The sequence below is a fragment of the Ctenocephalides felis genome, unplaced genomic scaffold (assembly GCF_003426905.1).
Source record: "Ctenocephalides felis isolate EL2017-DRISC unplaced genomic scaffold, ASM342690v1 CF-g0.4_SCAFFOLD_01170, whole genome shotgun sequence".
Lineage (NCBI taxonomy): Eukaryota > Metazoa > Arthropoda > Insecta > Siphonaptera > Pulicidae > Ctenocephalides > Ctenocephalides felis.
Window position 1 is genome coordinate 43,765,430 of NW_020537324.1, and position 15,622 is coordinate 43,781,051.

Here is a 15,622-nt window from a genome sequence, read left to right on the forward strand (position 1 = left end):
ACTTATTCGAACTCTGCTGAATAACTCATTTCACTATTACAAGAATGTAAATATTAATACACAAGTAAATATTAATAATAAACGTTAAATTAATATTAACCTAACTCAAATCTGAAATATCGGTTTTTATATAAAATCCTACTGGTGATAGATAACACTTATCTAAAGTCATAACATATAAGTCTGCAATAAATATTTTATTATTTATTATTAAGTTTTTGTCTTATTTTAGTTTTGGCTGCTAATGTTTCGAATCTATACCTCAAAGCTTAACATAAAATATTATGTAACAATGTTATCAATATTTGATATTATTTTCATTACAATAATTTACAAAAATATTAACAACATGAATATAAAACAATGCATATATATATATATATATATATATATACACGTGTGTGTGTATATGTGTATGTGTTTGTGTATGTGTATATCTTTTCACAAATAAATAATTAACAACGAACAAAATTTGATTTATACAGAGGATTCATTACATATATAAAGATGATAAATATTTCGAGTTAAAGTAATTTTAATCGATCCATTTCCTTGAATAGCGTAGTACCCATTTGCGCCGGACTTGAGGTGACAAGCACATTCGCACTTTGCAAAGCTTTTATCTTATCTTGTGCACCACCTTTTCCTCCTGATATAATAGCTCCAGCATGTCCCATTCTTCGCCCTGGGGGTGCTGTCAAACCAGCTATGAAAGATACAACAGGTTTTGCCTTTTGACCCTAAAAATTATTTTTGAGATAAATATTTGAACAAATATTTGCATCATTTAAAATTTAAATATATATATATATATATATATATATATATATCATTAAATAACTTATTTAAAAAAAATCAGTTTCTTTTTCACTAAAAACGCGTTTCGAGTTTATTCCACAGCCGAAAGATTAGTCAATAAAATATTAGACAACAAATGACTACCACATAATAAGATATAAGTAAAAATTAATTAACAAAACTAGTTGGTATTTGTATTTAGCCTTGAGGCAAGTTACATGAACTTCCCGATATGTGTGAATTAATCGACTTAATCAATAAGAAATATATTAATTTATGAGTGAATAAAAGTATTTCGAGTGGATTTATTACACATAATTGAAAATGAACGAACGAATACGTTAATAACTCGGAGTAGGTATTCTCTTAAAGCAAATTTTCACAAATTAATAATTTTTATAATTGAACCAGTTTCCGTAGGACTTTAATGGTTTAGTATATTCATTGAGACCAAGTACTCTATCGTTATACCAAGTAAATCGTCTAATTTCAATTTTAACAAACGTCAAAAAAAACTACTCATTTTCTTAATCTTTGATTAATTTTTAAAATTAAACTACTTGTAAGGCCGTAATATTTCAGTAAGTTCTATAAGACCATGATATATATCACCAAAAAAAGTTCCATGAAAATCGTCTTAAATTTTTTTTTCACCAGTTAATTACAAGAAAACGGCTCGGTAGATTTTCATCTAAAACTAATCAGTATCATTTCCAACTAATATTAACAGTTTATGATTTTTTAAAATCGATTCGGTAGTTTGAGCTTAAATGTGGACGAAAAGTTTAACACTTTTTTTCAAATTACAAAGAAACGGCTCGGCAGATCGTCTCACAAAACTGACAAATTATAGTCCTCATTGAGATACATCAAATGGCTTTTAAATTTATGAAATCGGTTCAGACGTTTTTGAAAAAACGTCGATCAAAGGTTTAATTTTGTCAAATGTCAAAGAAACGATACTAATTTTTGCAAACTTTGACGATTTTTCAAAATTAAACGACTTGTCGTAGGGCCGTAATATTTTAGTATGATCTACAAGACTATGGTATCTACCGTCAAAAAAATCATAAAAATCGTCGATTTTTTTTTTTAAAAAAACTTTATTACAAGAAAACGGCCCGGCCGATCTGTACCAAAAACTAATCAGCACGATTCCCAATCAATATCTATCGAACGGTTTTTGAATTTTCAAAATCGATTAAGAATTGCGGGCTAAAACGTGGACGAAAAATTTTTCACTTTTCTGCGATTTACAAAGAAACGGCTCGGCCGATCGTCGCACAAGACTGAGAAACGATAGTCCTCATCGAAATACATCGAATGGCTTTTAAATTTTTGAAATCGATCCAGCCGTTTTTGAGAAAACGTCGATTTACGTCAAAAAATCTGTTCACACACACACACACACACATACACACATACTTTTTCCAAATTTGGTCTCATTCGATTCAGAATGGCTTGAAACGTCGAGAAAACATAAAATTAGCAATTCGGATTTTTTGATGAAAACAAACTTCTCCTTCGGGAAGTTAAAAAAAAAATATTGCAAATAAACAAATAGTTAAAATAATAAGACTTATAATAGTTATCATATTTTCATTATATGTAATATTCAATATCAATTGATATCAATTAATTGTACAAGGTTTTAACAAGAAATGAATTAAAACTCTTAAATTTGCAATGAAAAATATTTTCAAATGAATTGCACTTTAACTCGAGTTTTTTTTCAAAACCTTCTTAAAAATGTATCCATTCAAAAACTGCAGAATTTAAAATAACACACAGCAATACTAAATTTAGTAAATAATATTTATATCTTAGAAAAATGTGAAAAATAAAAGAAAGAGTTCCGTAAAAACATAAAAATATTTACTATTGGATTACATGTTGATATAACTTATCTTATATTCCTCTAATGGTATCCCCCATCGACTAGGACATTTATGATCGAAGCAATTTAAAAAAACGAGCAAGAGGCAGATACAAAATAAAGATGTAAGATGATATCAAGTCATTGATCATCGATCCAACAAACATTCGATTCGTAATGATAGGGAGAAGTGGTGATTAGTTATTATTTTGGCAAAGGCAGGTTCCGCCGTTTCGGAGATATAACGCTAAATGTGCAAAAATTGCCAGTTTTTGAGAAAACTAAGCATCTGATTTGAATGATTTAAAAATCTTTTTGCTTGTATTGACGAAACGATTGCTTTTGGGTATATTTTTTTAATTTCTAAAAATTTTCTTTTTTTGAATATCTGAAAGAATTCTGATTTTAATTGTAATCCTAGCTAAAGTTTTAAACATCACTTATATACTTCAAATGTTTAATTTAAACTTTGCAATTCAGTTTATATAATTCTTATAAATATTAGACAATGTCCTTCATGTTGAATCCGATTAATCAAGTTAAATAAACGTCGTCGTCAAATTCATGAGTTCTTACCTTCTATAAAACAAGAATAATTAAAGTTACAGTATTTATAATCTATTTGAAAACATTTAATATTCCCCTTATATTTTATTAGATAGATAGGTGGAGCCATGGCGCCCGCGGGCCTGCGTTGTTTATCATTTAATTACTTTAGATACGACGTAATCGTATCATTATTGATGAGTAATAATTCATAAAATTAATAAATTTTTATTAATAAATAATTACCATATTATATATATATATAATTCGAATCATGATTCGAATCAATTCGAATCAAGTTCATATATGAACAATTATAATTTAAGAGAAGAAATAATATCATTTTAATAATTTTATAAGTGAAATAATTAATTCAATCCACTACTGTAAAGATTGATATTATTTCATTTGTGTGAATTTGCCATTACTTGTATAATTAAAATATGATAATTTTGTATGTGTATAAAACTCGTTGTGTAGTTTATTTTGATAATAATTAAAATCTAAATCGCATAATAAATATTATCTAAATGAGTTTTTGATATTTCATGAACAAATTTGCTCTCAGCGCTTAGTCAAAAATAAATAAACACTCAAGACCCATACGCACAGCATCTCGATAAGTCGATAAGTCGATACGCTAAATCACGGACACATGTTTCGAACTCAAGTCGGTATGATTCAGTTTGAGTCATATAAACTCGGATCAATTCATATCGACTTGAAGTCGAAATAAGTCGGTTTGAGTCTTAGGAACTCGGATAAATTCATAGCGACTTGAAGTCGAAATAAGTCGGTTTGAGTCTTAGGAACTCGGATGAATTCATTTCGACTTGAAGTCGGAATAAGTCGGTTTGAGTTATAGGAACTCGGATGGTATTGTTAGACAATGAATGCGGTTAAAGTCTTATAAATTGGAGTCGGGTGCAGTCGGGTGATACATTTAAGCGTATTAAAGCCGGGTGACTCGCATGATTTAATTCAAGATTTATTTTTTATATGTATTATTATTATTATTTATATTTATTATTATTATTATATATATTATTATAATATTGAATTATATTAAAACATTTTTTTTATATTTATGAAAATTTGTGTTCATACATGCACACAGTAAATATTTCGCGGCTTGATACGAGTTGATTCGAATCAAGTAAAATCTGATTCGAATCAAGTCGTTAAAGGCTTGATTCGAATGATTCGAATCACTTGATTCGACTTGGCACATCACTAATATATATATATATATATATATATATATATATATATATATATATATATATGTATACATACACATGTATATATGCATGTATATATATACACATTTATATATGTATGTATATAAGAACACTTACAGAGTTATGAATTTTCAGATATTCTGCGGCATTCTCTTCGGCAACTCCACCAATCTCTCCTATCAGTATGATTCCCTTTGTTTCGTCATCTTTTAAAAAGACTTCTAAGCAATCGATAAAATCAGTACCATTAAATGGATCTCCACCTATTCCCACACATAGTGTTTGGCCGAGTCCAACCTACATGGTATAATTAAAATATAAATTGGTATTCTTGCTATTTATTTCGCGAGTCAAGTTCAATATTGTATTTGTGTAACTTACTAAGGTTGTTTGATTTACTGCCTCATATGTCAAAGTTCCAGACCGAGATACAATTCCAATTTTTCCTCGTTTGTGAACATGTCCAGGCATAATTCCAATTTTGCACTGAAAAAATATCCAATGATATGTTTTAATGGTTGCTGAAAAAGTATCACTTTAAAACAATTATATTTATATAAAATATAAATGTATCTTAAAGCAATACTGCCTGTGGTCATTTACTACATATATATGTATATATATATATATATATATATATATATATATATATATATTGATTGTTTCATTTCCAAACAGTAAATCCAATAATAAAAAACAATTTGTTTTTTGAAGATGTTTAATAACGACGTTTCGGAACTAGGTACGTTCCATCATCAGGTTTATTCTGTCAAATACAATGTTTTTTAAAAATATTGATTAACATTAATTAATGATGGTCATTACAGATTAATTAGAAAAAAATTTTTTATAAAGGAATGGATTATGTACCAGGGTAAAGAGTAATAAGAATTAACTAAAAAAGGTTTTATATAAAATTGAGAAGCAAAAATTATTTACCTGTAATAATTTATATATCCATATCACTAATATTTTTTTGTTAAAAACACTCGATTTTCTGGAGGATATTTGTAGATGTTACGACTACACAAGACTTAAACACACTGATATGGAGTTCTGTCGGCCAGATGTAAGGGACAATGTACGGAATTCTTGGCAAAAATGATTTTTTATGGCTCTTGTATTGGTAATTTACGAAAAAAAAGGAAATATTACTTCAGTAAATGTTGAGAAATATTATGTATATATATGCACATGTATATGCACACCTACATACTCATACATAAATATGCACATATCTATATATTAATGTATTTACAATTATATACACAAACATATACGCAAGTGCATGTATATAGTGTATATACAAAAACATACATATAAGCACATATATGGATGTGCATATATTACAACACATATACATGTATATATATACATATTCAAAAATTATTAGGATTAGTTTTGATGTTGAGAAATATGAGTAAGTTCTTCAAGGGCAATACATCAAATAAAAGGCAAAGCTTTAGAAGTTAATATTTAATTTCTTTTTCCAATTTCTGTCATTTTTTCCTAGTTTATATTAATTTTTCAATGTTCATTCTGTAGATCCACTGATGATGACATAAAATCCTATGTCGAAACGTTTGGAAAAATTAAAGATTAACTTCTAAATCTTTGCCTTTTATTTGATGTATTGCCCTTGAAGAACTTACTCATATATATATATATATAACATATATATATATATATATATATATATATATATATATATATATGTTACGGTAAATGTGCACTCTCGGTGAATGTGCACATTCACCGGTAAATGTGCACATTCCCCAAAACGCTAGGTGAAAGTGGCGTGTTCTCAAGCAATCAAATTAAAACAATGTTGTACGTGCGTACTTGGATCGGTCTTATGAACATCTCGCGTATTTGACGCATGCGCAATAAAGACTATGCGCGAAATACGTCAAGCATGTTACAAATTTTGTACCAAAATGGTGTTATGGTGATAAATGATTAATAACATTCTGTTGAAGATTTGTTCATTTTGATCAAAATATATAATAGTAGTTGAATAGTAAAATAGTGAATCGTGAATAGTGATAACTGAATAGTTAATAGTAAATAGTAAATAGATCTTAGCAAATAGGGAATCATTATTAGTAAATAGTGAATTAAGAATAGTTAAATAGGTAATAGTTAATGGTTAAATAGTTGATAGTTATTAATTAAATAGTTAATAGTTCATAGTTAATAGTTAATAAATAAATTGCTAATTGATCAATAGTAATAAATAATGGGTATTAATATGCATATGACTAAAATAATTAATATAAATATAAATATAAATATAAATATAAATATAAATATAAATACAAATAAAAATACAAATACAAATAAAAATACAAATATAAATATAAATATAAATATAAATATAAATTGAAATATAAATATAAATATAAATTGAAATATAAATTGAAATATAAATATAAATATAAATATAAAATATAAATATAAATATATAAATATAAATATAAATATCTAAATATAATATATAAATATAAATATCTAAATATAAATATATAAATATAAATATATAAATATAAATATATAAATATAAATATAAATATAAATATATGAATTAGTATTTCACCCGCACGTGCGCACGCGCGCGTTTTGAACTCACATTCGCCAAATGAGCCGGTAAATGTTCAATTCACCGAAATATGCACATTTACCGTAACATATATATATATATATATATATATATATATATATATATATAAACGGAATATATGTAAAATAATATTTCATTAATAAAGAATTGCACTTACAAGTTCAGGTGCAATAATTCCAGGGCAATTAGGACCAATCAATCGGCTTTTGTTTTGCCTTAATAGTCTATGCTTTACTTTAACCATGTCATGTTGTGGAACACCTTCTGTTATGCAAACAATTAGAGGCATTTCAGCTTCAATTGCTTCCAGAATTGCATCAGCGGCTCCTATATTGAATATAATTAATGATAATTATTATTCATATACTTCATACATATATTGAAATCTACACATCACCTAAAATTATTTTATAGGTCAAAAAATAAGAAGAATTGATCGTAGTTGGTAAAATATAAACTAGTGGTGTATGACATCGTGCCTTAAGGCAAATCGCTAGAACTTCCCGTACCATAATTAAATATTCGAGAGAAAAAAATTAGTAATCTTTAAATATTGATCAATGATAATAACAAATGTTTCAAACATTTTCAAACAGATAATTATAATCATTAAATATTTTATCGTTCATAAAATTTACAGTGACGATCTTATCGCTCAAAGCACTTGAGAAAGTTTACATTAGCAAGAGGTGCAAAATGAATCCATCTGAGGATATATTTCTTACGATCAGAATAACGCATTTGAAATATATACATTTTCAAACTGAATTATAAATTTAAAATTCATATTTGAAGTATAAAAACTTGTATATTTTTAAAAAATTTGAAAAAAAAATTTTCTCTGAAAATTTTGAAATAAGCTTGAACCGTACAATTAATTTTTAAAAACTAGTCTGTATTGGTATTTTGCCTTGAGGCAAGTTACATAAGCTTCCTGATATGTGTGCATAATCGACTAAATCAATAAAAAATAAGTAAAATGTAAGGCCGCTTATAACTTTCTATAAAGGGGCATTGTCAAAAAAATACTGCACATAATTGATTAGAATTCGTCACATTAAAAACCTAATGTATAAGCTTTCAAATCATATGATAATTATAAGGCTTAAGAATGATGTTAGGTTCAGAAACAAATTAAATTTTCTACAATAATAATGAAGTATCTTTATTAATTTTTTTTTGTTCAAAAGCGAGTATCACTGCTATGTAATATCAGTTATTCAAAGCCCAAAGACTATAGGCAAAAATAGATTCAAATAAAAAAATTCACAGTATTACAAAAATTAAATTTTAAAATTAAGATAAAAAGGAATAATAATTTATATGAAACACTTTAAAATAAAAGATTAATAATAATAATAAATATAAAAATAAGCAGATAAAAAATCATAAATGTAGAATAAACAGGTATGGTTATTTATGAATTTTTATATTTTGTTAAAAGTAAGAAGAAAGCAGAAACAATTTATATATAACGCTGAGCAATAGGTTCGCAATATAAGTGTATTTTCTACAAAGCATAGTAATAAGTTATTACTAATAACCAAATGTGAAAATGATTATACTTATATTCATGCGAATCTTTGTAAACTATTTTTTGGTTATAAATTGTATCAATAGTATTTTCACAAACCTGGAGGTGGTACATAAATAACAGAAGCAGTAGCCTCAGTTGCATCTTTGGCTTCTTTTACTGTTTTGAATACTGGTAAATCGAGATGAATTGTTCCAGCTTTTTTTGGTGATACTCCACCAACAATTTTAGTGCCATATTCTATAGCTTGTTTACAATGAAAAGTTCCTTGTTTACCAGTAAATCCTTGACAAATTACTTTAGTATTCTCATTTAATTTTAGATTTGGTCTTGTAGCGTTATAGGAACTACTAAATCTTGCAAGACCTGTGAAGAGTACTGGGATAAAACACTTCATACACAAAATATATTTCTTTTCGATTTACGTGATTCTATATATTAATTTGCACTTACCATTAACGGGTTTCGAAAATATTCTTAATGAGTACATGTTTATTAAAATATTTTTTTTTAAATACGTAATTATTACGAAACAAATTTATTATGGGAGAACGTTGACACTAAATGTCATAACTATCTATGGTCATTGGTTATAACCTGTACGTCTGGCTCCTAGACTACCCTGTGTTCATAGAGACGTTTCCCCTTCCCGATTTTTACGTTCAGAAGGAATACTTAAAGGGTCCTCCGCTCGACGTGATGGCGCTGCTTTTGGCATTCAAATTAATGGCGCAAAATTTGAAATGAAAATTAATGAATTTTAGTACACGGGTATTTGAAACTAAATTTGGTATTACAATCGTATTATGTTTTGTAATAATGCAATAATAACAAAAATATACTAGATAATATCATATTATAGTAAATATACAATCAAATCGAAATATAAATCAACAAATACACTGCCGGTTTATATATAATAGATATCACATCTAATCTACTGGAATAACTTTAACACTTTTTCTGTTTATTAATGTAAATATTTAGTGAAATTTAGTGAGTAATGCATTATAGTGTTAGTTTATTACATCGTCTGTCATTCTTAACTCTCATTAACTAATAATCATCCCGTGCAAAATTTGACATTCTTAAGCAATTCATTTTCTCCCAAGTATATTCAGATCCGTGTGAAATGGTAATCAAATCCAATCCAAAATTTGACATTCTTAAGCAATTCATTTTCAAGTTTATTCAGATCCGTGTGAAGTGGTAATCTTATTTCAAACAGCTAGAAGATTTCTACATATTATGTCTTTCGTGTAGATTATTTCTTACATAATTTTCTAGAAATGGCCTCTTTTCTTAAAGTTTAATATGATTAGACTAATCTATCAATACAATGCGTAGTATTTTTTTTTTTTTTTTTATATTTATATTTTAAAAGTACAAACTTAAATGAACAAGAATTACCATTTTGTACCAAATGGACAATGTCTATTTCTAGGAAGTTATGTAAGAAATAATCTACAAGAAAGACATAATATGTAGAAATCTTTCAGCTGTTTGAAATAGGATTACCACTTCACACGGATCTGAATAAACTTGAAAATGAATTGCTTAAGAATGTCAAATTTTGCACGGGATGATTATTAGTTAAGGAGAGTTGAGAATGACAGACGATGTAATGAACTAACACTATAATGCATTATTCACTAAATTTTACTAAATATTTATATTAATAAGTTGAAAAAGTGTAGAAGTTATTCTAGTAGATTAGATGTGATATATATTATATATAAACCGGCAGTGTATTTGTTGATTTATATTTCGATTTCATTGTATATTTTCTATAACATAATATTATTTTTTAGTTATTATTGCATTATAACAAAACATAATACGATTGTAATACCAAATTTAGTTTCAAATACCCGATTACTAAAATTCATTAATTTTCATTTCAAGTTTTGCGCCATTAATTTGAATGCCAAAAGCAGCGCCATCATGTCGAGCGAAGGACGCTTTGACTTTGAGTATCCCTTCTGAACGTAAAAATATATAGGGTGAGTATACTCTTCTTTTATCTATGGTATGACGTGTGAGTTTGACGGATGATGGTGTGATGTATTTGTATATAGTGATTAGTGAGATATTCTGTACCTGTTGTGACATACATGTGCAAATAGTATTTTACGTGCTAATATCTGGTGCAACATGGATTACGAAAGTTTAAGTACTTTAGATGATGATGTTAGTGCTAAATACATTTTAATGTTATAATATTATGTTTTTGACAGAAATTATTATTTCAATCCACACATGATTTCTTCTAACTTCATAATATATCAGAGCCTCAGGTTTGAATAAAATAAAACGTTTCATCAAATACGTCTGTCTAATATTATGTTAATTTGCAACATGGCTTATTAATGAAATTGAGTATGGTGGCACTTAATAGCTCTCTTCACTTGTGTACTGCCTTCTGGTTGAATATTCTTTTCCGAGATGGGCTACGAGGTCTATTTCGTATAAAATATAGATATTGGAATTAATACCAGAGAGGTTGTCTTGTTTTTACTAACAATGATGATCCATTGGCGTTTATTTTTATGGCCCTTGTGTATGAAACATATTTTGTGTTGATTAGTACAATAAAGTTGGTATAGAACATAACTAAGCTTATAATCATAAGCAAATTGCTACAATTCGACAAACGAATAAGTTAACATTCACTAAGTGTATTATTTATACAACAAAAATTTAGGTTTATGTACTTGTTTTTTTTATCAATCTAATGAACATACAAGTTGATTTTATTAATTAACACGATAGACACTGTTGAAATAAAATTTTTGCATATGATGTCAATAACTTATATCGAAAACTAAAAACAAACTAATGTTGAAAAATTGCTGTACAAAACTAATTGTTTAAAAAGTTTTTTTGTGCCAAATAATTTCCTAGTTTGTTTTGGAAACAAGTTACATACCATTAATGTTGAGCAGTCAACGCCGATGAAATAGTCATTTCTGAAAATTATGTTATAATGTGACATAGATTTTCACATAGTAAACAAAATTTATTTCTACTTTATGAGTGCAAATACATATTTCAAGAATGTTGCAATATCAAACAAAAAAGTAAACTAGTTGGTTTGGTATTTAGCCTTGAGGCAAGTTACATGAACTTCTCGATATGTGTAAATAATCGACTTAATCAAAAAAAAAAATTTGTAAATAATATACTTCATCAATCCTAATTTAAAAAAAAACGATAATTATGTTAGCAAAGATTGACGAATTTTTAAAATTAAACTACTTGTCGTAAGGCCTTAATATTACAGTAAGTTCTATAAGACCATGATGTAAATCGCCAAAAAAAGTTTTTGAGAAAACGTCAATTTACGGCAAAAAATATGTTCACACACACACACACATACTTTTTTCAAATTTGGTCTCATTCGATTCAGAATGGCTTGAAACGTCGAGAAAACATAAAATTAGAGAATCGGATTTTTTGATGAAAACATAAACTTCTCCTTCGGAAAGTTAAAAAATAAAACTTTTTTCTTTGGTAATAATAAACTTAAAATAATATCAATATCACTCTCAATAAGAACAGGAAAATTCAAGGATACTCCTATTGATTCAATAAGTACCGAAACCAATAAAAGTTAAGGAATTGGGCCAAAAATACGTAAAACAATGAAAGCAAGGTGGGACATTTCCCATAAATGTAAAATTGGGTTTATAATGAAACTCTTGTTGACTTATTTGTTTCTCTAATTTATTTACTTATGGGTTTAGTTATACATAACTTAATCTATTTTGCTTTAAATTTACTATTATTTATTTTATTTCTTACTTTGTACTTTGGTACTTTCTTATGTACTTTCTTATTGATGCTTAAACTTGTACTGAAAATTATACCTAATATTTTTGGATAAATATTTTTTATTGCCCTGTATGAACCGAACAGCTTTGTGCTTGTGCGTTGTTGCATTTTTTGTACATTGGAGCAGCAATTTGCTCCACAAGGCGTGAAGGAAACTGGTTGTAATCCAAAAGGAAAATTTATTAAAACTATCTAAACTAAACTGCCACTAGCCTGGAACTATAATCGGACTAGACTCAAGGTCAGCTATATTGTCTTGGAAGGAAAACTCGGAACTCGACTGAAGATGGCACAGGTCAAAGGAATTTTTGGAGTGAAAGAGACTGGTAGCCTGGGTTAGAAAGGAATGGTTCTGTTGACATATTGCAAACTCGAGATGGCAACTATAATAATATTGATGCATAAGATTGTTCATTGTGTGGTCATCATTTTTTTCCGAGTGAGAAGGGTACCTTTTAAATATAACAAAATATGAATAGAAATATCTATGCTGATAGTTGAATTATGTACAGAATAAAAATCATGAGACATGACGAAGAAGGAGTAGTCTAGGAAGGAGTTGAAGTAAGTTTTAAAGAAACTTCCAATACTTCTTTGTTTACCTCTTAGAATGAATGGATAGGATATGTAATCCTGAAAGGAAAAGCAGTAACCTTGTTATTAATTCCAAAATAAAAAGTAGTTGCTTCGTCACGAGATTTAATTATTCTTAATCATATCTCATTTTTCATTGATGTAAGCTGGCATTATGGATATGGTTGTGTAATCTTCTACTATAGAGATGAGTGCCGGAAGAGTGCTCACACCCATGAAACTTGCATGCAGCACTTCTTGCAAATATTTATAAGTTTGACATCATTTTCAGAACATAAACAAAATCTGTCCTGGTGGAATTATCAATCTTGCCTTTTGTTGAATTGGAATTGAAGTTTTGTTGACCTTGTTTTTGGACTTCTTTATTATCAGCATTAGAGATGGGTAACTCACTCCGGAGTTATCATGAGACAACTCCTCCCTCAGAGTGAATCCTAGTGGAGTTGCCTCACAGGATTTGTCATATCCGACTTCCCAAAACTGGTACTAAATCTGTTAATATGAGCAGATATTTGCATGAGAGTTTTTACTAATACAAAGATTTGGGTCGAAAGAAGTGGTCTTTTTCTCGTCTCACAGCCAGTTTTGGGACTTTCCAGGTATATAATGTCTCAAAATAATGCTATTTTGAATTGTATATTCTGTATACGATAATGTTTTTCCGTAAATGAGTTTTTTCTATGGTATACAATCAGCTAAAAAATATTTAATATTATATTATAACTTTTACACAATTATGATTTTATAATTGTGTAAAATCTACTACCTGATATATAATTAATTCTCGAAAAGGAAATTATAAAAGAATGTGAGGTATTATTATTTTGTGAAAAATATTATACACACAGATTTGATCTTGTTTCATATATAAGGTTCACTGGATTATTTTTATTTAAAAATAATTACAAAATTGATTTTGATTCCCAAGTTTTTTGTCAATTTGAGATTTGTATGCATATTGAAATGCATAAAATAGTAATTATTGTAATAAAATGAATAAAATTGTTTGTACTATTTGTGAACTATTTCCAAAGTCTTAATAAATCCTTAGATATGTTAACAACACACTAGAGAACACATTTGTGTCAAATGTTATGTTTCAAAGTTGTCGGAGTTGTGGAGTTGTTAAGTGGATATAACTCCTCCCTGAAGTGGAGTCAAATCCCAGCCGATCTGGCTTCGGATATGATAAGCCCATCTCTAATCAGCATAGTTCTTTTCCTTTTTGAATTAACCAGTATGGTTTTGGATAGTCCAGTGTGGTTTTGGAATGTCGAATATGACAGAGCTAGTATTATACCTGTGATATTATTTTTTTTTGTTACAAACTGTAAGATTATTGCTGTGAGTTAAATAATAACCAAATCATCAAGTTGTGTTTAAGAACAATATATCAATGTATTCACCTAATGCGCGCTGTTAAATTGACCTACAATGAAAATATTATCTATTTCATTATTTATTCAGATAATGATTGATTTAATCTTTAATTTTTCTAAAAGAAATTACAAGAAGAAAAACAAATAAAATTAAATATTCATACAGAATGCAATATGCATACATAATATACTTTATTAGGCTTTCTTACATTGTTTATAAATTATTTTAGTCAGAAATGTACATTTGTCGTAAATACATTTGTTGTTGATTGTTGATTTTGAATATGCAACGCCGATTTAAAAAAATAACTAAAAGAATAATTTGAGCATAAAAATGCTTTTACACAATTTACTCATTTATCCAGCTAGGATGACTCCGGTCGGATATAACTCCGCTCGGATATGACTCCGGTCGGATATAACTCCGCTCGGATATGACTCTGGCCGGATATGACTCCGGTCGGATATAACTCCGCTCGGATATGACTCCGTCGGATATGACTCCGGTCGGATATGACTCCGGTCTGGATATGACTCCGCTCGGATATGACTCCGGTCGGATATAACTCCGCTCGGATATGACTCCGGTCGGATATAACTCCGCTCGGATATGAATCGATCGGATATGACTCCGGTCGGATATAAATTCGCTCGGATATAAACTCTGCTTGATATGACTCCGGTGGGATATAACTTCGGTCGGATATGACTCCGCTTGGATATGACTCCGGTCGGATATGGCTCCGGTCGGATATGACTCCAGTCGGATATGACTCCGGTCGGATATAACTCCGCTCGGATATAACTCTCGCTCGGATGACTCCGGTCGGATATGACACCGTCGGATATGACTCCGGTCGGATATGACTCCCGTCGGATATGACTCCTGTCTCATATGACTCGGTCGGATATAACTCCGCTCGGATATGACTCCGCTCGGATATAACTCCGCTCGGATATGACTCCGCTCGGATATGACTCCGCTCGGATATGACTCCGCTAGGATATGACTCCGCTCGGATATGACTCTGGCCGGATATGATTCCGGTCGGATATGACTCCGGTCGGATATAAGTCCGCTCGGATATGACACCGGTCGGATATAACTTCCGCTCGGATATGAATCCGGTGGATATAACTCCGGTCGGATATGACTCCGGTCGGATATGAATCTAGCCGGATATGATTCCGGTCGGATAT

General features: G+C 28.9%; 1 protein-coding gene across 1 annotated transcript; it reads right to left on the reverse strand.

The window, feature by feature from the left end:
• Positions 1 to 403: 403 nt before the first annotated feature.
• Positions 404 to 9,210, reverse strand: LOC113366021 (succinate--CoA ligase [ADP/GDP-forming] subunit alpha, mitochondrial-like). The gene is made up of 6 exons (XM_026607570.1): positions 9,069 to 9,210; positions 8,715 to 8,981; positions 7,239 to 7,408; positions 4,843 to 4,947; positions 4,579 to 4,758; positions 404 to 740 (listed from the first exon to the last, which is right to left on the reverse strand). Exons 1-6 carry the CDS (start codon positions 9,103 to 9,105, stop codon positions 525 to 527), a joined length of 975 nt encoding a protein of 324 aa, XP_026463355.1. The 5' UTR covers positions 9,106 to 9,210; the 3' UTR covers positions 404 to 524.
• Between the last annotated feature and the right edge of the window lie 6,412 nt (positions 9,211 to 15,622).